Source organism: Ursus americanus, chromosome 22, assembly GCF_024610735.1.
Source record: "Ursus americanus isolate L20-20 chromosome 22, mUrsAme1.1.p, whole genome shotgun sequence".
Classification (NCBI taxonomy): domain Eukaryota; kingdom Metazoa; phylum Chordata; class Mammalia; order Carnivora; family Ursidae; genus Ursus; species Ursus americanus.
Window position 1 is genome coordinate 25838202 of NC_142148.1, and position 21640 is coordinate 25859841.

At 57.5% G+C, this 21640-nt stretch overlaps 2 protein-coding genes across 2 annotated transcripts; both read left to right on the plus strand.

The window, feature by feature from the left end:
• Window positions 1–453: 453 nt before the first annotated feature.
• Window positions 454–11288, plus strand: LOC123798630 (interferon regulatory factor 4-like). The gene is made up of 8 exons (XM_087853684.1): window positions 454–1025; window positions 6327–6516; window positions 6817–6911; window positions 7925–8036; window positions 8156–8221; window positions 8943–9314; window positions 9926–10044; window positions 10272–11288. Exons 1-8 carry the CDS (start codon window positions 852–854, stop codon window positions 10404–10406), a joined length of 1263 nt encoding a protein of 420 aa, XP_087709810.1. The 5' UTR covers window positions 454–851; the 3' UTR covers window positions 10407–11288.
• Window positions 11289–11422: 134 nt separating this feature from the next.
• FOXS1 (forkhead box S1) lies at window positions 11423–14267 on the plus strand. The gene has a single exon (XM_087853685.1). The coding sequence runs from the start codon at window positions 13016–13018 to the stop codon at window positions 14006–14008; it is 993 nt and encodes a 330-aa protein (XP_087709811.1). The 5' UTR covers window positions 11423–13015; the 3' UTR covers window positions 14009–14267.
• The last annotated feature ends 7373 nt before the right edge of the window (window positions 14268–21640 follow it).

The following is a 21640-nucleotide window of genomic DNA, read 5'->3' on the forward strand; positions in this document are numbered from 1 at the left end:
TCCTGACTGCCTCCACGTCCTAGCTCTATGACCTTGTTACAGGGCTTTAACCTCTCTGAGCCTTATTCTTCTTAATAATAAAATGGGTAATTAGACCATCTCACACGCTGTGGTAAGAACCAACCGAGAACCTGCAGGAAGGGCTTTAGCCAGGCCAACACCATAGTGAGCCATCAGGAGGCGAGTCCCAGTATTTAAGGAAATATTTCTCCAAGTGTGGCCCACGGACCGGGTGGATCAGAATCCCACGGGAGAACTCGTTAAATGCAGAGTACTGGGCTTCTTGCCCAGAAAGTCTTTTTCTGCAGGTCTGGTACAGAGGCAAGGAATGTACATTTTAAACTAGTCTCTGCCTCCCAATTCTGATGGGATTAGTCTAAGAAGCACTATGGCTTTACAACCTGTACAGTCCAGGTGCTGAAAAGAGACCTGTAAATTCCCCATAGCCCGGGAGGAACAGAGAACAGGTGCACGGGTGGCGCCGGGGCCCCTCCACGGGGACGGACAGATCGCCGGCTACCCTCCCCGTACCCTCCAGTGGGTCTTGGCGTCCCACCGTGCCTCTAACTGCCCCCCTGAGCGGCGCGACGCCCTCGGGCCAGGCTACCACAGAGAAGGGCGAAAAAATAGGGCCTCCCGGGCAGTGGGACAGAAAGGAAAGCGAAACTCGCCCATCCAGAACTTTCGGTTTCGCCGCCTCCGCGCTCCATCCAGGTGGCTTCGCTATTCCCTGTCGCGCCGGGGTCCCAGCGGCCGCGCGGCCCAGACCCGGCCACCGGCGCCCTGCGTCCCGGGTGGCCGGCGACCCCTGGCGGAGGGAGGAAGGGAAGGTCCCCGACGGCAGGAGACCGATGGCGGGGGCCGGGGATCCCCTGCGCCTCCGCGACTGGCTGGTGGCGCAGATCGAGAGCGGGCGCTACGCGGGGTTGCGCTGGGAGGACGCAGGCAAGACCCTCTTCCGCATCCCCTGGAAGCACGCGGCCCGGCAGGGCTACCGGGCGCAGCAGGACGCGGCGCTCTTCAGGGTAAGGGGGCGGGAGCGGCGGGGCGCTCCGGGTGACAGGCGCGCTGTGCGACCCGGGGCCACTCGCTCGCACCTTCGCCTCAACTGTGTCTAGCTTGCGCAGTGTTGTGCATATACGGGAGACCCCCCGACGCGCTCCGGAACAACCAGCCAAAGGTGACATCCGTGCACCATCCCCACCTCCCCGGAGGCCTCTCCTCCCTCCCCGCGGGGAAACTGGACGCCACCGATGGGGATTCCCACAACATCCCACCCCTCCAAACCGCCGATCCCAGCAGCCTGGGGACGTGTTCCGTGCTTCCCCACAGCAGCCCTTCTGGGGACCTCCTCCAGGGATGCCCTCCCTTGCCTTGGTCCTCATTCACTTCATACTGCCTCCTTCCCATCAACACTGAAATTCTGGAATCTCTCCCCTGAGCAATAAGCAACCAACTGCCTTTCGGGGCCCCCCACTACCACCCCAAACTCCACAGCCACCTCCAGCGCTGGCTTCTCTGGCGTCCCCTCTCCTTTCACAGGCTGAAGGGCCTGGTCACCACTCTTTCACTCACAGCCCCCAGTTTCTCCTCCCCAACCCCTAGTCTGGCTTCTGTCCCTCCTGCTAACATCACTAGTTGCCAAAGCCCAAGATCCCATCACCGTCATCTTTGACCCCTGGGCAAGCCTGGGCCTGGTGGACCCTTCCTCCTTGAAATTTCAACTCTCACTTGGTTTCCAGAATCTGCCCCCACCAGCACTCCGGCTCCATTTTCCTCTTGCCTTGCTGCCCCTCCCCTTCTCAGCCTCCCACCCCCCACCCCTCCACCCCCCCATCCCCTTCTCTTTGGGTGCTCTCAGCACTGCTCCAGGACCTCCCTCCTAGTGGCCCATTCCCTCCTCCATAGCCTTGGCGTGAGCCCCACAGTTCCCAGCCTTCCCTTCAGGCTCCAAGCCTGCAGGTCTAATGGCCCCCAGAACTCTCAAACTCAGATCATCAGCACCATGCTTAATAGCTCGCCTCGACAAACTTGTGTGTGTCCCCAAATGGAAGATGGCACCGATTGTCCCCCAGACCCCAAGGCCAGGCACCTGAGTCCTGGCCTCTCCCCCGCCTTCCAGTCTCACTGCTCTCTGTCACTAAGGCCCGCTGGCTCTTCTATGAAGCGTCCCTGTAGTCCGTCTGTTTGGACCCATTCCCACCGTCTCTCACCAGGACAATCCCAGTGACCTCACAGAGCGCCAGGCTTCCCCCTGCCCCTCGCTTCTCCCTCGGTCCTCCAGAGAGCTCTTCCTAAATGTCAATCTTGCCTTGACACTTCCCTACTCAGAATCCTTCTTTGGCTCCCCATTGCTCTTGTGATAAAGCTGCAACTCCTTACCAAGACGTCAGAGCAGCGCCTGAACTGTTCCTCCCTGGCCTCATCGCTCCCCACCCTTCCCTATCCCGGCTTTAGACCTGGCCGGACAGTTCTTTCAGTTTCTAAATGCTTCAAGTCTCTCTCAGTGTTAGACCTTTGCCCTTGCTGCCCCCCTTGCCTGGAATACGCTCTCCTCTTCCCATTCAGCTGGCCAACTCCCGTCGCGCTCAGCTGAAACATCTCCTCGGAGCCTTCCCTAACGCATTCATTGGTTGAATGCATATATGAAGCTCCGACTCAGTGCTTTTCCTAGGCCATCCCAGATGCCCTCCGCTTCCTCCATTGGAACAACTTCGCCTGCAGCAGCCTGCCTACAGCTACCCGAGGGGAGGGTCATGGCACTGAGCGCAGGGCCTGGCCCACAGAGGGCACTCAGGAGGTGTTGAACAGGGTTACATGGCCCGTCCCTTAGGACCACGTGCTGTTCAGAGGAGGGAGACTCTGAGGGCTGGCCCTCCCCTCCCCTCAGTCCACCACTGACCCACACGAGTGACTCCCCGGCTTCACACCCTCCTGGTGCCCCCAAGGGCACGGGATAAAGCTTGGCGGGCAAGGGCCTTCATGATCCAGCTCCCATCCGTCTCTTCTTTCTTCATTCCTCTTGCCCTTTCCCCACCACATGCAGTCGATCCTCATGATTCACGGATTCCATATTTGCAAGTGTGCTTATTCGCTAAGATGTAGTTGCAATTCCAAAATCAATACTCAAGGCACTTTTGCGGCCCAGGGGCATGTGCAGAACGGTGACACAGGGCCCCAGACGTGCGTCCCCGCCGAGGCTGACCAGGTGGCATTCTGCCTTCTCGTTTCAGCTTTTCTACTGGGAACAGGGGCCCCTTTCAAGGGCTATTTAGTGCCACATTTTTCATGTTTCTGCTTTTTGTGGGTGACTTGACTATTTAAGACGGCCCCCCAGCCAGTGTAAGGCCGAAGCACTAATGTGCCCACACACGGAAAGGCTGTGATGTGTCTTACAGAAAAAAATACACGTCAGACAAGCTTCATTCAGGCGAGAGTTACGGTGCTGTCGGCCCTGAGTTCAACAAAGCAACAGTTAATATTAAATAGTGTTTCTTCCACAGAAACACCCATAAAACAAGGTGACACGCTGATTAGTTAATGAAAAGGGTGTGACCAGGGGCTCCCAGGAACCCAGCGCTGCATCTGCTCGGTCAGCATTTGTGTCGATTTTAAAGAACGTGACTCCCACAAATATGGGAACCGACGGTACACATACCCTCAGCGAGGCATCCCCAGCTCTGGCAACCGCAGGCTGCTGGCTGTTCCCCGAACACACCAAGCCCTTTCACACCTGCAGGCCCTTGCTCAAGCTCTTCCCCCACCGGGAACGGCATCCCACCTGGCAACTTCCTACTCACCCTCAAGGCCCAGCTCAGTTCATGCCACAAATACTTACAGAGCATCTCCTGAGCGCCACGCACCATTCCGGGCACTGGGGGACACCGCAGCGGACAAAGCAAAGGTCCCTCTTTCACCATGGTGACAGCACCTTGTGCCCTGTGCCCAGGTTAACTTTCAGTTACAGCCTTACTATAATGAACTAAAGTGCAATAAAAAAGCACTGACCGTGTACCCGGCACTGTGCTAACCCCAGACCACTCATCCTACACCCCTCACCACCACATCAGGTTAGGGTACTATGCCCACTGTTTGCAGCAGCCCAGTCAAGCCTTAAAGGTCTCACCGTTGCCAAGCAGCACCAACCCAGGAGCTGGCTTTTCTGTTTGGCGTCCATGTTTCCCCACCGGGCTTGGAATCTCTGAGGGCAAGGACTGAATGGGATTCATCAGTTAAACCACCCACCCACCCTCAGCCCTGAATGTGATCCTTGCAAGCAATACATCTCCTCCTGCCCTCCCCTGTGGCTCCTCTGCTCCCAGCTACACTGGCCTTGATTTAATCTATCAGTCTTTTCCCACCGCAGGACGTTTGTACTTGCTGCTCCTTCTACCTAAACCATCCTTCCTCCAGCTCTCTGTTGGACTCCATCCTTTTCATTCAGGCTTCAGCTCAAATGCCACTTCCTCTTAGAGGCATTTCTGACGACCCTTCTAAAATAGTCTCTCATATTCTTATTTATTCATTCAATGCCTCCACCACTATGGTCATTCCAGTGTGTTTAATGAATATCTTTGGTCTGTATGCTTTCTTGCAGAGTGGACATGGCTGTTTTGTGTGTATTCTTACTTTATACACTTCATGTTGTCTGTAGATCTCATTCTGTGTCTTCCTTTTTTTTTTTTTGCTCAGGATCATGCTCTGAAGATTTATTCCTGTTCTCTGTACATCTAAAGATTTTTTTTAATTTATTTGTCAGAGAGACAGAGAGAGAGCACAAGCAGGGGGAGCTGCAGGCAGAGGGAGAAGCAGGCTCCCTGCTGAGCAAGGAGCCTTATGCAAGACTTGATCCCAGGACCCTGGGATCATGACCTGAGCCAAAGGCAGATGCTCAACCAACTGAGCCACCCAGGCGTCCTGCTGGGGGTGTTCTCTGTACATCTAATTTGTTGCTCCTGGGTGCTTCTAGATGCTGCATTGACTCTATCGTGGGCGGCCATGATACACACACACCCTTACCCACTTGCCCTGCTCTCTCATGAACCTCTGCGAGAATTCCTTTGGAATTAGAATTTCTGCTCACAGGGTATATTTAGTCTTAATTTGACGAGGCTGGCCTGCACCATCCCACGCCTACCAACAGTATCTGCATCCCCACCACCTTCTAGCATTGTGCAACTCGCTAAATATTTTATTGGTTTATAGGTGATAGCTCCTTTTTTTAAAAATCTAAGTAGGATCCATGCCCAGCGTGGGTATTGAACTCACAATGCTGAGATCAAGACCTGAGCTAAGATCAAGAGTCAGACGCCTAACCAACTGAACCACTCAGGCACCCCAATAGCTCACATTTTTATGTGCATTTCTCTGACACTTATGAGTTTAAGTACATCCTCATATGCTCATGGGCTTCTGGCTTCCTCCTCCCTAAACCAGCTTTTTTTTTTTGAAATATTTTTATTTATTTGACAGAGATAGAGACAGCCAGCGAGAGAGGGAACACAAGCAGGGGGAGTGGGAGAGGAAGAAGCAGGCTCATAGCGGAGGAGCCTGATGTGGGGCTCGATCCCATAACGCCGGGATCACGCCCTGAGCCGAAGGCAGACGCTTAACGACTGCGCCACCCAGACGCCCCTAAACCACCCATTTTGCCCTTTGATAAGAACTTTTTCTTTAAAGGATGCTCTGTGTTTCCTGTTGGTTTGCGAATGTCCTCGTATGTTCTAAAATTAGCCCCTCGTCGATTTCAGACATTGTCATTGTTTTGCCTTCTGGTCCATGCCTTTGAGGGGGTTCAAGAAGGCATTCTCTCCCCCTGGAAGAGTGTCTCCACGTTATCTCCCATTAGCTTCCAGTTTCACCTCTCATCTTTGGTTTTTGAATCATCTGGAGTCAACTTTGTATGTGGCGATAGGTCAGCATTTAATTTTATAGTTCTCCAGATAGCAAATCACTGCCATATTTTATATCCCATCATCCTATTTTTTAAAATTGACCACAATCCACAACTTGGAATGTAGTTATTTCCAGTTAGCTGTTCGCCGCTGTTTTTGCTCATTAGACTTGAGTTCCTGGAGAGCAGGGACCATGTCTGTCTTGTTCCTCATTTGGTCCCCAGCCACTGGCTCAGGTCTGGCACACAGAAGGAGCTTGAGGAATACGTGTTGGATGGAGGGAGGGAGGAACAGAGAAAAGGATGAAGGGGCAGAGGGACAGAGGCCTGGAGGGAGAGAGAGAAGGGTGGGAGGCAAGTTAGGCCCCTCCCCCTCACGCAGCAGCCCCCTCTCCCCGGCTATCCCTCCCCAAGTACCCTTGCTCATCCCCAGGCCTGGGCCATACACAAGGGCAAGCACCTAGAGGGCATTGATAAGGAAGACCCCCCCACCTGGAAGACCCGGCTCCGTTGTGCCCTCAACAAGAGTGCTGACTTCCGGGAGGTGCGCGAGCGCCACCAGCTGGACAGCCCCGACCCCTACAAGGTCTACCGGATCGTGGCCGACGGTGCCCGTGGCCCAGGTACTATCCGGCCCCTGGAGGTCGCGGCCGAGGACGGCTCTCTGGGCAATAAGGACCTCCCCTTGCTCATCTGTAACCTGAGAAATGGTGGGCTTCTTAAGCTAAACTCATGGGCTGGCAGACGCAGAAGGACCCGTAGACATTCAGTTTCCCTTCCCATTAGAAAAGGAGGAAACTGAGGTCCAGAGAGAGGTGGGCCCTCCCTGAGATCACGCCCTGATCCCTCATGTGGGATCACCTTTGTTGGGGGGGCTCCCCTGGAGGCCCAGGAAACAACAGCCTGCCTCTTGCTCCATCTAGTTGCCAGAGCTCCTGCTCCCCCTGAAAAGAACATTCTTCGGAGCCAGCAGGAACCCCCTGGAGAAGTGACGGAGCTGGCCTGCGGGACAGACCAGGTCAGTTGTCCTTCCAGCCCCCGCAGCCTTGCCAGTTCCATCACCTCTCCCCCGAACTGCCCTCCGTGGTCTCTGGCACCATCATTTGGCCTCCTCTCCCCCCTCTGCTGCTCCATCACCGTCCCCGTCCCCCCTCACCAGCTCCACCTCTTCTTACCTCTGCTCCCTCTGCATGCCCATCTTTGGCACCACTCCCGTCCCCTTTGCCTCCATCATCTCTGGGTCCCTCGTTCCCTTCACCTCCACCGTCTTCAGCTCCATCACCGTCTGCATCAGCCCTCTTCCCCCCCATTCACCCCTTGCCCCTGACATCCTCGGGTCCATCACTCTGTCCCCAGCAGATGCAGCTCTAGCACTGCCTTTCCCTCACCAGCCCCTCCAGCCTTCTTGCTGTCGCCATCACCCCAGCACCTCCACCGCATCGCTCTGTCTGTATCACCCATTACTGCCACCCCTCCCCCACCATCCGTGGTTCATTGTTGTGTCCCCATTCCCCCACCAGCCTGGTCCAATCCACTGTCCTAGTGCCTCCGTCACCATGCATTCCATATTCTGTCCCCCCTCTCTGTCACTTCTGTCACCATTCTCTCACCTCTGTCCCCCTATCTCTATCACCCCTGTCCCTATCTCTATCTCCTCTGCCCCCTCATCGTTGTCACCTCTGTCCCCATCTCTATCACTTGCGTCCCCATCTCTTTCACCTCTGTCCCCTTCTCTGTCACCTCTGTTCCCCATCTCTATCACCTCTGTCCCCGCATCTGCTCATTTGCTCCTCACACTTCTCCCCACATCACAGTGAGCTTCATCTCTGACCCCATAACCTCCAACAACCCTGTCAACTCTTTACCTCTAAGAGGGACAGGGTCTTCAGCTCTTAAACCTCAAAGTCTCTATCGACCCCACTCGCCCGCAGTCTGCCCAGACCTCCCTCTGCCCCAAAGAGGACAGTCTGGGAATTCCTGCAGCCCCCAGTCTCCTCTCCCACCCTCATAACCCTGTCTCCCAATGCCCAGGATGGCTCCAGATCAACCACAGAGGATAAAGACAAGGAGCAGCCGCCCAGGCTGGCCCAGCAGGGCTCCCTGCCACCAGCTGCCCGGCTCCCAGCCCCTCTGGCTGACCACGGTAAGGACCAGATCTCCTCAACCATCCCTGCCTCCTCTCTGGCCTCCTCCAGGACCCCGACCTAGGGATCAAGAGACCCAGGGTGAGGTGGTGCCTGACAGCTTCCCCTCCTTCCCTAGGGTACCATGCACAGGACCCTACACACCACTGGAGCCACTTGCCCTCTGAGGACTTCAGCAACCCTGGTAAGGAGTCTCAAGGCCCTGCCCTCTGACTGGTGTGGAGAACTGGGGAGAGTCAGGGGTCGGGGCCAGCTAGCCTTTGTCTTTCCCCCAAAGCACCCAGCCCCGATAAAACAATAGCTAACATTCACTGAGGGCTTAGTTTATGCCAGGTATCTTTCGAAGCCCTCCCCACAGCCCTGAGATAGATACTGCCATCATCCCCACTCTACAGATACAGAAACCTGACACAGAGGTTAAGAACCTTGCCCCAAATCACACAGTTAGTAGTCCCAGGAAAGTTACTAGCGGGTCACAGCTCCTAAGTGGCAGTGAGACATCAGAACCCAAGGGCCTGGCTGCAGAGCCCCCAGCCCTACCTCCTTAGCTTCCTGCTGGCCCCTCGGATGGGGCCTTATGGGACATGGGCATGGAGCCGGCTGTGTTGTTATTGTTTCTATCAGCATTAAAATATTTGCTAGGAAGAAGCTCCTAGAACCCCAGAGGTTAGGACTGGAAGGGCCCTAGTGTCATGCCCCCCGTTGTACAGATGGCTCCAGATCCTATGCTTTTGACCATGGGGCTCAACCACCAGTTCATTAGAATTACCATTATTTAATCTGGAGGAAGCACCCACAATTCACGAGGCGGGGGCCGGCAGGACCTGGTGTCCCTTGCCCGGTTGAGGGGGGGGTCGGTGCTGGGGCCTCTAACGCCCCGCGCGCCCCCTCTCCCCGCCCCGCAGACTGCTGGCTGCACGTGCGGCTGTTCTACGGCGCCACGCTGGTGCGCGAAGCCACCGCGCGCACTGCGGAGGGCTGCCGCCTGAGCCCTGGGCCGACCCTGGCGGCGGCCGAGCGCCTGCTGGGGCCGCCACCGCGCGTCGCGCAGGTCCGCTTCCCGGAGCCGCCGCCCGGCGCCCGCGAGCTGCAGCACTTGCTGCGGCACCTGGAGCGGGGCGTGCTGCTGTGGGTGGCGCCCGAGGGCGTGTTCGCCAAGCGCCTGTGCCGGGGCCGCGTGTACTGGCGCGGCCCGCTCGCCCCGCACCGCGCGCGGCCCAACAAGCTGGAGCGCGAGCGCACCTGCCAGCTGCTCGACACGCGCCGCTTCCTCGAGGGTAAGAGCGGGACGGTGGGGCCGCTGGCAGCGCGGGACAGAGTGGCTGGGCACGAGGGCCGTGGGCAAAGGCGCGTGAACAGATAGTAGACACACGAGATGTGAGCGCGGGGAAGTGGGCTTATGGATTCTAGGTTTGGAGTGAATGTTGAAACAAACGATGTGACACACGAGCACCGGGAGTGGGATCGAATATGGGCATTGGGGGACCTGGGCACAGATATAGACTTAGGCTTATGGGGAGTGTAGGCAGGGGGCAGGCTTGGGGCATTGGGTGGGGGGCATAAGCATAAGACTTGGGCACATGTATTGCCTTAGGGCGCTAAGTGTAGGCTGGCATTAGGGCACTGGGCACTCAGTAGGCATAGGTGAATGACAGTGGGCATGGGGTGGGAATAAAGGTATGATGGTGAGCATAGGAGCACAAGGCACAGGGCATGAGCACTGGAAGTGGGCACAGATGTGGGACATGAGACAGGTATAGGGATGTGGAAGTGGGCATAGGGCATGGGCACACAATGGGGATGTGGCTTTATCGAACATGGGCATGGGACAGAAGCGCAAGGTGTGCATCAGGTCTGATTCCCAAGCCCCCAGTCTTGGTGCCCGTAGAATTGCGCGCCCACCTGCAGGACGGTCGCCAGGAGCCCGAGTACCAAATCCGTCTGTGCTTTGGCGAGGAGTACCCAGGGCCCCCAGAGCAGCCCGAGGAGCGGCTCATCATGGCCCACGTGAGTCACCTCCCACTCCAGCGAAGAGCCACACCTTCCAATCGCCTCCAACAGCACCTTACTGACTCCCTCCAGTACTCAGCTCCTGACCTGATGACCCTCTGGTCTGCAGGACCCTGCATGTAAAGTGCTGGGGGGTGGGACTGTCACTAGGGCTGTGACTTCCCACCGGAACATAGGGGGCGCTAACTAAGAGAGTTGGCTCATTGCCCCCAACACCCTCACAGGTGGAGCCAGTCTTCGCCCGCGAGCTCTTCCTGCGCTCAAAGCGCCACTACCGTGGTTCCCCAGCGGCGGCAGGTCCCCAGCCCAGCATCTCCGATGGTGTCACTCACCTGCTGATGCAGCTGAGCCAGCAATAAAGGGTCACTTCCTCCTCTCCTACCATCCGAAGTCACACCCCCTCCGAGGGTGCGGACCCCCCCCCCCGACCTGCCCAAACTGCCGGTGGACTTGGGGCTGTCCCCCACCCATCGCCCAGGTCCGTGGGGACAGCGGAAGCAGATCCTCTCCGCTGCAGAGACGCAGCCCCGGAACGCGGCGCGTGGGCGGACAGCTCACAGCTGGGCCTGGGAAGTCAGGAGGAAACCAAACTCGACCTTGAGGTTCCGGAAACAGCAATCGGGGCAGAAACAAGCCTTCATTTCTCGTTGAGAGCCCAACAGCTCTATGGTGGTAGACTTGAGAGCCCACTTTACTTGCAACTGATTCATTATAAGGTTTGCTTGAAGTCGGGTTTACCGATAATTAGATCCTCAGGGATTAGAGTAAAGCCAGACCATAACAGAACTGCCTGGCCTCTGAGGGGCTCTGAGTTTCCAGACCTTTCCTCTCACTTGCCACTAGTCTCTATTCTTATGTGGCCAGGGAGGGGTCCCACATCAGAAAACTCGGCCTGAGCCGGGAGCTTGGGGGTTGGCCACCGAACCACCAGCACCAGTAGACACTGTGTTTGGAGGGGCAGAGGCCGACCCCCAAACACAGCCCTAGGGCAGAAGCGGAAGTTGGAGGCAGGGGTCCAGCCCCTCCCCAAACCCCACTAATCTTTGCAAACTGCAAGTTGTAGGGAGTCCTTGAGAATTGGGAGGGAGCCCCTTCAACCATGAAAGTAATTGACCCTGCCCTGGCGGGAAAGTCACTGTTTCCGGCCCCAGATATCAGACTTTGTTTCCTTTTCTGATTTCTGACTTTCTTTATAGGGATTCTCCTACCGATGGCAACATAATAAATCTCTTTTAGTGATATATTAATACACCTCTTTTATGGCAGGGGGGGAGCTGTATGCTTCAACAAAGGTCAGAAGTCAATCAGATCACTGTTTTTTATTCATTCAGCAAATGCTGATTGAGCACCTACTCAGTGTCCAGGCCAGTGCCGGACAAAACAGCATGTCCCTGCTCTCTTGGGGCTCACAGCCTATGTTCTGGTGGGGCTCCAGTGACTGTCCTCTATCCCTGCTTCTCTTCTGTAGAAGGGGTGGTGTTAAGGAGTTATAGAGTCCTGGATTCAAATCCCAGCTTTGTCATTCACTAGCTGTGCGACCTCAGGCAAGTCACTTAACCTTTCTGAGGCGTAGATTCTCCATCTATTCAAAAGAAGTCCTGAAGTCCTGTAGAGCAGGGTTGGTCCAAGGAGTAAATGCAGAGAGAGAAGGCGAGTTGTCAGGAGACTGACATGGAGAGTGGCACGCAGTAGGTGTCTTCTGACTTGGTCACTAATGGGTGGGAGAGCATGAAGTAAGCTACCCCATCCTTCAGAAGACCTGACTGTCCTAGCTTCACTAGCCCAAGGCTGCAGCTGATGGGGACCCTCAGTTCAGAGTGACATTCCTGAGTCATGTCCAAACCCCTACTCTGTGCTAAACTCTTGGAGGGTGCTGGGTGCCGTGTAAGTGGGCCTGTTGTCTCCTTACCACAGTACAGACAGCTGAAGAGTCGCCAGCTCCAGTGTTGGGATGGGAAACTGAGGCTCAGCCGGAGTCAGGGACTTGCTTGAAATGCCTCTTGGGAGGTGGTGGGGCGATGTCTGCCCAGATGGCTGTCCTTCCCACACCAGTCACTAGAGGGCGGGGGAGCTCAGCCTATGCGGTTTGGCGGGTCTCACCGCCTCCACGGTGCCCGCCCTCGAAAGCCCCGGAGCTAGGAGGGCGGGAATAATGTGACCCCAGGGGCTGCACCCTGCTGGGAGGAGAAAGTAGACCCCAGGCCTGGAAGAAGGAAAGGAGAAAAGAGGAACTAGAGGCGGGGACTTGAGGACCCCTGGGGTTTTCCCAGCAGGACCCCCAGTTCTCCAGCTCAGCCCCTTTGAATCTACCTGTCTAGTCTCTCTCGTCAGTGTGTCTCTCTCTGCATCTTCTTTCACTCTCTCTCTCTGTACATTGATCTCTTTCAGTGATTCTAACTTTCTCTGTGTAGTGTGTGTGTGTGTGTGTGTGTGTGCGCGCGCGCACGCGCGTGTGTGTATCTGGTTCTGTGTGTCTCTGTTCTTTCTGTCTTGTCTTCGTCTCTCTATGTATGTCTCTGCCTCTGTCTCCCTGTGTGAGTCACTGTTTCTCTTGTTATGTCTCTGCCTCTCTGTGTCTTTCTCTGTTTTTCACGGTCTCTGTCTCTTTTTGTTTCTGTGTCTCAGTCTCGCTCAGTTGCCTATCCTGACCCTCGAAGCCACCACCACCCAGCACATGGGGGCTGCGGGTCTCAGTCCCTTCCCTCCTATCTCCTCACCCCGGGCAGCTGCTCACAGCTTCCCAGCCCTGGCCTCCCTGCCCGCCCCTCTCGGGCCTTGGGGGAGGGGGGCGAAGGAGGAAGGGAGGGCAGCCCGGTGGGCCCACCCCTTTTTGCCTTTCCAGGCTGAGAGGCTGGGCCAGTGGGCCTTTTAACCAGCCCAGGCAGGCTGTGCCGGACACCAGCTCTGGACGCCTGTGCCTGGCCCCTCTGTGGTCCCGGCCGCCGCCCGCCCGGCCAGCCCGGCCAGCATGCAGCAGCAGCCCCTGCCCGGGCCCTTGGCCCCTGCGGCCGAGCCCACCAAGCCCCCCTACAGCTACATAGCTCTGATCGCCATGGCCATCCAGAGCTCACCGGGGCAGCGGGCCACACTCAGTGGCATCTACCGCTACATCATGGGCCGCTTCGCCTTCTACCGCCACAACCGGCCCGGCTGGCAGAACAGCATCCGCCACAACCTGTCGCTCAACGAGTGCTTTGTCAAGGTGCCCCGCGATGACCGCAAGCCGGGCAAGGGCAGCTACTGGACGCTGGACCCCGACTGCCACGACATGTTTGAGCACGGCAGCTTCCTGCGCCGACGCCGACGCTTCACCCGGCGAGCAGGTGCCGAGGGAGCCAAGGGCCCTGCCAAGGCACGCCGTGGACCCCTCAGAGTGAGCAGCCAGGATCCAGGAGTCCCCGATGCCACGCCTGGCAGGCAGTGCCCCTTCCCCCCGGAGCTGCCCGAGCCCAAGGGCCTAAGCTTTGGGGGTCTGGTAGGGGCCTTGCCGGCTAGCATGTGCCCTGCAACCCCTGATGCCGGGCCCCGGCTGCCCACGGAGCCCAAAGAAATGCCCACACCTAAGCCTGCAGGCCCAGGGGAGCTCCCTGTGGCGCCCTCGTCTTCCCCGTGCCCAGCGTTTGGCTTTCCTGCGGGCTTCTCTGAGGCCGAGGGTTTTAGCAAGGCCCCCACGCCCATCGTGACCCCAGAGGCGGGCATCGGGAGCAGCTACCAGTGCCGGCTGCAGGCACTGAATTTCTGCATGGGGACTGATCCAGGCCTTGAGCACCTCTTGGCCTCAGCAGCCCCCTCTCCGGCACCAGCCACCCCTCCAGCCTCCCTCCGGGCGCCGCTGCCCCTGCCAGCTGACCCCAAGGAACCCTGGGTCGCAGGCAGCTTCCCTGTTCAGGGAGGCTCCAGCTACCCATTGGGGCTGACCCCCTGCCTATACCGGACACCGGGAATGTTCTTCTTTGAGTGAAGCCAGCCTGGTCTCGGGCAGTCCCTGCAGGGCCCCTGCCAAATACACCCTCCAGGCTGAGCCTGACTCAAGGATCTGGGGAGCTTTCAAGGGACCCAGGCCTGGCAAGCCAAAGACCGGGACAGGAAGCCAAGACTGGAGTAGTGAACACTCAGCCAGCCCCCGGCGCCTCCGGACAGACTTGAGGGAGAGGGGAGGCAGGGCCCCCTTGGGATTTACTCTGTGGCTCTCAGGGCCAATAAAACCAGTGTGATGATGAGGGTCAGCTTCCTGGATGGTTGGGGGCTGAGGGCCGGGACACCTGGTTCTGCGTGCGGTGGCTGTGGTTGTGGGATTGCGGGGCAGGGGCAGGTGACCCTGGATGGAAATGTCCCATATGAGGCTTTCTCCTGCTGGGGACTTTCTCAGGGAGTTTCCCAGGAAGGTGGAGGAAGGGGGAGCAGGGAATAGGGAAGAAAGAAAAGGAGTGTAGCCAAGAGACACCCGGCAGGGGGTGAAGCTGGGCTGGCCTGAAGGGCTAATTCTCCAGCCCCAAGCTCTGTCACTCGGCACCCCCCCCCCCCCATTGTGAGTGGTCATAATAACTGTGACCATTTGCGGCATTTATTCTGTCCTGGGCTTGTCTATATCCTTTCACTGTGCCATTTGGAATGTTATCCCCATTTTACAGTGGTGGAAACTGAGGCTCAGATTGTTTGGGGCTCACTAGATTGGACTCCAGAAGCAAACGAGTGGTTATACCCCCAGCCCCTGTCCCGCAGTCTGAGTGAGGACGCAGGGGTGGCACACGGGGTAGGAGCAGAGCTGGTGGTGACCCCCAGAGCGGGAGAGGCTTTTATGGAATCCTGGAACACCATTACAAAAAAGGTACCCTGACCCCTTGCACGCACAGAGAAACCGAGGCTCAAAAGGCAGGCACTCCTTGCCTGCATTTCCCACATGAATGGGGGACTTCCCTGAGGCCCCAGCTCTCCAAAGTCCTCCTCATACCTCTTTAAGAAAGCATTTCTGCCATGGGGGGCGAGGGGGTGGATTTCCTGGGTACAGATCAGAAGTGACTGAACCCTGACCTCTTCTAGCCTCCCCCTTGGGCAGAAGCAGGAGAAATGGGTATACTCATGGCCCCTATCAGAGGAACAGACTCAGGGACCTGAAACCTCCCTGTCCCCACACCCTTCAATACCAGAGTTGCTGAGGCAAAGGGCCTCCTTCTGGAGCCTTGGTACCCCCATCTGGGTCCTGGAGAGGGTGAAAAGAAAGAGGGCAGGGATACTGGGGGAACCCCTTTCTGGCATTTGGTATAGGGGCCTGATGGGTCTTCCATCCCACAAGGTAACACCCAGGGGGCTGGAGACCCCTTGGTCGGGCAAGTAGCCCAGTCCCTCCAGAGGCCCTCACTCAGGCAGGCGGCCATGCTGATTTCGGTCTCTGCTGCTCCCTCCTCCTTCAGCAGGTCCCCTGGGGCCTGGGCGGAAGCAAGCCCGGCTGGACAGTCCCAACTGTCTGGTTCCCACAGACTCCAGAGCCGCCAGGGTGGAGGGGGGACCTGCGGGGTGGGGGCTCACTGCGGCTGGAAGGGGTTGGGAAAATGCCTGGCCAGCTGTGGGGCCCTTCCCCACCATGCACGCTGGACCCCAACCTGGAATCCATCTAGCAATGGGGAGAAGGGAGGGTCTGTCCTGTCTCCACACATGCAGGAAGCCTCACGGTTGAAGAGTAGGGGGAAGTTCTGTGGGAGCGGGCATGTGTGAGGAGAGGGGAAGGAGGTGCTTATGAGGGTTTGTTCCAAGGTGTGTGTGCCTGTGTGTGTGTGTGTGCCTGTGTGTGTGTGCCTGTGTGTGCCTCTGTGTGTGTGTGACTGTATGTGTGTGGCTGTGTGTGCCTGTGTGTGTGTGCGCCTGTGTGTGTGTGCCTGTGTGTGTGCGCCTGTGTGTGTGTGCCTGTGTGTGTGCGCCTGTGTGTGTGTGTGCGCCTGTGTGTGCGTGCGTGTGTGTGTGCGCCTGTGCCTGTGTGTGTGCCTGTGTGTGCGCCTGTGTGTGTGTGCCTGTGTGTGTGTGTGTGTGTGTGTGTGCGTGTGTGTGTGTGTGTTGCGCCGAGACAGATAGTTACAGAGACAGGGACAAACAGATTCAGGGGGGTAATTGTTCTTTCTCAGTTGGGTCAGGGAAAGAGGCCTCTGCCGGGCACTGTTCCCTGTGGCGCATTCCTGTGGAGACCTGGTGACCCCAGTCCCTTCCCAGCCTATGTCCTGAGCTAGTAGGAGGATGGGGAGGCTGGCCTGACCGGGGAGCCCCCGCCTCTGCATCCTGCTCCAGCCATCCTCTCTGGAGCTCAGCATCTGAACTGGGGTGGGGACTTGGGGGAAAGAAAGCCACATCCCACCCTTTGCCCTGGGGAAACATGCAAAGAAGGGTCAGTCACACACTGGTGCACAGACTCAGCTCTGGGCCAGGGTCCTCTCTCCGTGTCCCTCCCTGACCCCCCAACATAGTCAAGAAGTGAAGACAAGTCCCCTCAGCCCCAATTCCCAAGCAGGACCCTGGGCTCAGAGCCTGCCTTGGACTCACTGTATGAGCCTGGATGAGTGCCCATCTCTCTGGGCCCTGATTTCACTCCCTTTGCCCAGCAGGGGTTGGGGAAAGGGCAGCATGACTCTGAGTCTGGGTCCCAGGGGAGGGTCTGACATGGAGGACTGCCTGGAGGGGATCCCATCCCCAGAGGTGCTGGTCCAGGAGGCCCAGACACCATGATCTCATGTTGCCCTCTGCTTGTTGCCCAGCCGGGGGACCCCACCCACTGGGCCTCTTGCCCTCACATTCTTTCCATGACCAACAGACGCCCTGCAGCTCCTGCCTGGCCACCCCCACCTGGAGGGGTGGGCAGTGCTTAGCAGAGATTCAGAATGCCTAAGCCGGGCCGACCCAGAGAGAGCACCCAGCACAGATGGACAGACCGAGGCCAGACAAGGCAAGCCATGTGCCCAAGGTCACGCAGCAAAGCAGGGGCAGGTAACCCCTCGGCTGCCTTAACTGTGCAGCTCTTAGAGGACAGGGGCTGTCCCATCGGACTCTGCCTCGGGGACCCTCCTCCCTGGGGGCTTGTCTGTCTCCAGGAGGGAATCCCACAGCCCTTCCCCCTCCTCCCCAGCAGGTTAGAGCGGAAGAGGGTGCTGAGTTGCCTTGTAGAGTCAGGCTAAATCAAATTCTAACATGGTAGAATCAGGGGTATTTAAGAATATTCCAGAGTTTTTAATCACAGCAGCTTAGATTCTTGGAATATCAGCGCTGGAAGGGCGGCTCCTGCCCTATTTCGGAATCCCCTCTACACCAAGTACCAAGTCACGTGGGGTTCTGGGAAAGGGGACCCGCTGCCTTCAGAGGCCGCCCCTTCCCACCCCAGTCTGGCAGCTCTGAAAGACTGTCAGGAAGTTCTTCACCTGTGGGTCCTCCAGTCTCTGCTCTCCCTGCCCCCAGGGAGGCCACCCCACCCGCAGGGCCGGGCCTTCCTCAGCCTCCTCCACCCTCCACATCTTATCTCCCGCCGCTCTCCCGCCCACCCGCTTCCTTCCCGGGTTTCTGGCATTCCACTGCCCAGAGCTCAGCACTCCCCACACCCAGACAGCAGCGCCTGAGCTGGGGGCCTGCAGACCCCGTCCTGATGAGGACGGCCTCAGTGGTGAGGAAGAAGGGGGAGGTTGAGGCGGCCAGCCTGGCATGTCTTTCTGCAGGGAGTGTATGGGACCTAGCAATCCAGCCTTCAGCTAAAACATCCTGTCCCAAGGACACCCAACACCCGGGGGGATTCCCATCACCTCCCCCCCCCCCCAAGCCTAGGCTGCCCGAGACAGTAGGTACAGAGCGCTAAAAGCAGGAGCTCTGGAGCCCAAGTGCCTAGGTTCAGATCCCAGCTCTGTCACTTCCCAGCTGTGTGACCTTGGGCAAGTTGCTTCCCCTTTCTGTTTTCCTCATCTATAACATATGGACACTAACAGTACCTACTCCCATGGGGTTGTTGTGAGGATGACGTGAGTTAATATTTGCTAAGTGCTTGGAACCCAGTCTGGCACAAGGAAACAGCAATGTGCTTAAATTTTTTTAAAAAGTTGGGTCCTAGGGGCAGGTCCCCTTAACCTGATCTACCCCCAGGGGAAGGTCCGGCTCTTGTGGAGATGGGGGGATAGAGGGGGTGGGAAGACTGGTACAGAGACAGGCTTTGGGTTCCATTCCTGGCGTCTCCACTTCCTTGTTGTGTGACTTGGAGCAAGAGGACCCACCTCTCTGAAGATGGCTTTCTTCATCTGTAAAATGGAGGTAATGTTTTGAACCCCCAGGACCGGTATGGGGGAACCTCGTCCCACACACTGTGTGGACAATTCAGCCAACAAGCATGATATCAGAACATAAGACAGCCCCACACGGGGGGGCCTGGTACCCTCAGCTCAGCCACTCTGCCCCTTCCTTTGCACGTGGCAACCCTCTGTCCCCGCACAGCTGAGGTGCCCGATCCCTGTTCCTGCCCCACTGGTAACTGGGTGGTGACAGGGAGGCCGCTGGTGGGGCCAAAGGAAGTGGTTCCAGGCTACAAACAGGCCCGAGGCCCATTTAGTCACACACCAGAATCCTGCCTGGTGGCCGCTGGAAAGGCCAGGGCTGCCTCCTCCTGACCACAGCGCTCAGGGAGCCCTGATCCGTCTTGGATGCAAATGAGAGGCTGACTCTTCTGCCCCCAAGACAGCCAGCTCCTGGCCTCTTTCCACCTCTCGCTGTCCCCTCCACCTGGACTGCTCCCTCCCACCGGCTGACTTCCCAACATCCAGAGGCCAAGTTAAATACCACCTGCTCAGAGAGCCTCCCCTCACCCCCTTATCTGATTAGAAGCTTCCAGATTCTTCTCCAGCTCCGCATCCTATTTGTTTCCTCCACCAAGCACCTATTGCAACGTGGGGTTACGCGTTCCTAGGCGTGTTCGCTTTCATTGCGTTTTGGCCTTAGAACACTAGCTTCAGGGGCAGGATTCCTTGTATCCACTTCCCCAACCCAGTGACCGGCACACTGAAGGCCCTCGATAAAGGTTTGCTGAGTGGACGAATGGAGTCGTGGCCACCCACCCGTGTATCCATTGGCCATGGAGGAAATCTCAGAGAAGCCCCCAGGGGCTATGCGGCCCACTCAGAGCAAAAGCCCAAGTTCGGGGCCCGGGCTGTCCTGCTTCGTCCCTGCTGGCCCTATCCTCACTCCAAACAGCCTTTGTGCTTGCTCTTACTTCTGCCTGTAACAGTCTTCCGCTAACCCCCAGTGTACCCTTTGATCTCTGTTCAAACTCTGTCCTCAGAGAAGCCCTCCCAGACTCTGCCCCCACCCACCCCAGCAGTGCATTCTAAATTCTCTACCGCCCCAGTCCGAGTTCTCCCACCTTGAATAAAGTTCCACAAGGCCAGAGATGTTTGTCTCCTGGCTGCTTGCCCCCCAGCACCTTAGAACACTGTCTGGAACACAGTAGGGTCTGGAGAAATAGTTGTGGAGCAAACAGAAGCTTAGCAGCCTGGCCAGCTGCTCTAGCCACATCCCTCTTGTGATGCATTGGTCCTGGGAGGCAGGTACTATCATTATCCCCCCTTTACAGACAGGAAACTGAGGCTCAGAGAGGGCAAATAAGTAGATTTGAACCCCGTTCTGTATGACCCAAGACCAGTCTCTGTCATCAGCCTGTCCCCCTAGAGGTACACGAGACCTGCGTCTCCCTCCTGTCCCCGCAGTTCTCTCAACGTTCAAGCAGACATGGCCCAGCCTCCTTCTGGCCTCCCTGCCTCCAGCCTCTCTCTCCCACTCACTGACCTCGCTGGCTTCAGGATCCTTGTAAACCACAGAGCTGGCCATGTGCCTCCTCTGCTCAAAACCCCTCTATGTCTCCCCATTGCCCCGATTCGGGCTGGCGTTTGAGGCCTCTGCCAACTTCTCCAAACTTATTTTCTGCTCCATCATCTGTAAAAGCCATACTGGGAAGCTCCAAGACAACCTTGCTCTTAGCTACAGGCCCTTGCACAGGCGATCTCCCCGGAACACCATCCTCGCTCCATCTGGAAAAGGCGGCCCCTCCTTGCTCTCCGCTTGGATGTCACTTGCTGCCACGGGAGAAAAGAGAATAGGAGTTTGTGTCTTCTTCCATGTCCCTCCAGCTGCACCCTAACCCCCAAGCTCCCACCCAGTGGGCTTCCAGAGGGTGTGAGCTCCCTGAGGGTGGGGACATGACTCATTCAGCTCCGGGTTCTAGCTTGGGGCCAGGCCCAGAGCAGGGACTCAACAAAGAGCTGTGACATGATTGGCTGTGTCAGAAGTCAGACCGCGGGCTTTGCACTGCGACCCCACCATTCACCGGCTGCGGACTCAGGGACTTGTCCATAAACTCCCTGAGCCTCGGCTTCCTCATCTTCATGAAATACCTCATGAAAATACCCACTCGTAGGGTGGGGATGAAATGAGTTCACAAATGGAAATCACCTGCTACAGCCCCGGGAGCTCAGGGAATAACAGCCATTAACGTGCCGAAAGGAACAGGTGCGTGGGCAGCTGCGCGAATGGGAGCTTGGTGCGGGCAGACACGTCCTTCAGGACAGCCCTGGCTGCTGGACACCCTCGGGCAGCCCTGTCACCGGCCGAATCTTTTCCCACCACTGCCCTGTTGGGTCCAAGGTGGCCAGTGGAATTCAAGGCCACTGGATGCAGACAGGAAGAGGCAGCGTCACCAGGCCCAGAGTAATCCAAACCAGATGCGGCCTCAGACCCATGGGGGTGGTCACTGTGGGCCTGGCCAAGGCCCAGAGGCAGGAAATAGTCTTGGAGGAACGCTTTCTGGGCTGGAACTGGCGGGAGGAGCTGTCCCATGGAGGGTGTTAACCCTTCTTAGCCCACAAGGGGGTGTCCAGGACACTGGGCAGGGGGAGCTGGTGGCACAGGCCCTGAGACACAGTGCGCCTTGCAGCGAAGATCGCAGTGTCATCATTGTAATGGGCACCATGCAGAAGGGGCCCGCAACCAGGCACTGTGGTGGGCAGGGCCCAGCAGGCAAGGGGCAGGGGATGCTCACAGCCTGGTACCCGGGACTTGAAGAATCACAGACCAGAGCCCTGGCCCTGGCCTTGGCTCCAGCTGGCAGGCCCAGAAGAGCCATGGATTCACTCCCTCCATCAGGATGGCTCCTAGGGTGAAAAGCTTTTTCCTGCGAAGCCACCGGGGATGGGGTTCTAGTGGTGGTAAGGGGACAAGGGCCCAGGCCTGCGGAGAGGCAGAAATTCAACCCCACACTGGGGGCTGCCACCGTGACTTTTCCCTGCATGTGCCCTTGCAGGGAGCAAAATCTCTCTGAATCCCCATTTCCCCATATTGTCGAGATTATATCCTTTACCTCCAGGGACCAGGGGAGGCCAAAGGAGGCCCCTGATCAATCAGAAAGAGCTTTCCAAGATGTACTCCTGGGAGGTGATAGGGACGGAAGCAGTGATCAGCCCCGTTCCGTGGTTCTGGGTGGGCTTCCTTCCTAGGAAATGTTAATTTGCTGTGTGGCCTGGAGGAAATTACCTTCCCTCTCTGAACCTGTTTCTTCATCTGTGACATATGGTGAATGAGCACCCTACCC

Excerpts from the sequence above, each read along its gene's own strand:
- FOXS1 (XM_087853685.1), top strand. The coding sequence starts at position 13,016 with ATGCAGCAGCAGCCCCTGCCCGGGCCCTTGGCCCCTGCGGCCGAGCCC.
- LOC123798630 (XM_087853684.1), top strand. The coding sequence starts at position 852 with ATGGCGGGGGCCGGGGATCCCCTGCGCCTCCGCGACTGGCTGGTGGCG. Across the intron at positions 8,222-8,942 it reads TGAGGACTTCAGCAACCCTG|ACTGCTGGCTGCACGTGCGG; the intron begins GTAAGGAGTCTC and ends CCCGCCCCGCAG. Across the intron at positions 9,315-9,925 it reads CACGCGCCGCTTCCTCGAGG|AATTGCGCGCCCACCTGCAG; the intron begins GTAAGAGCGGGA and ends TGGTGCCCGTAG.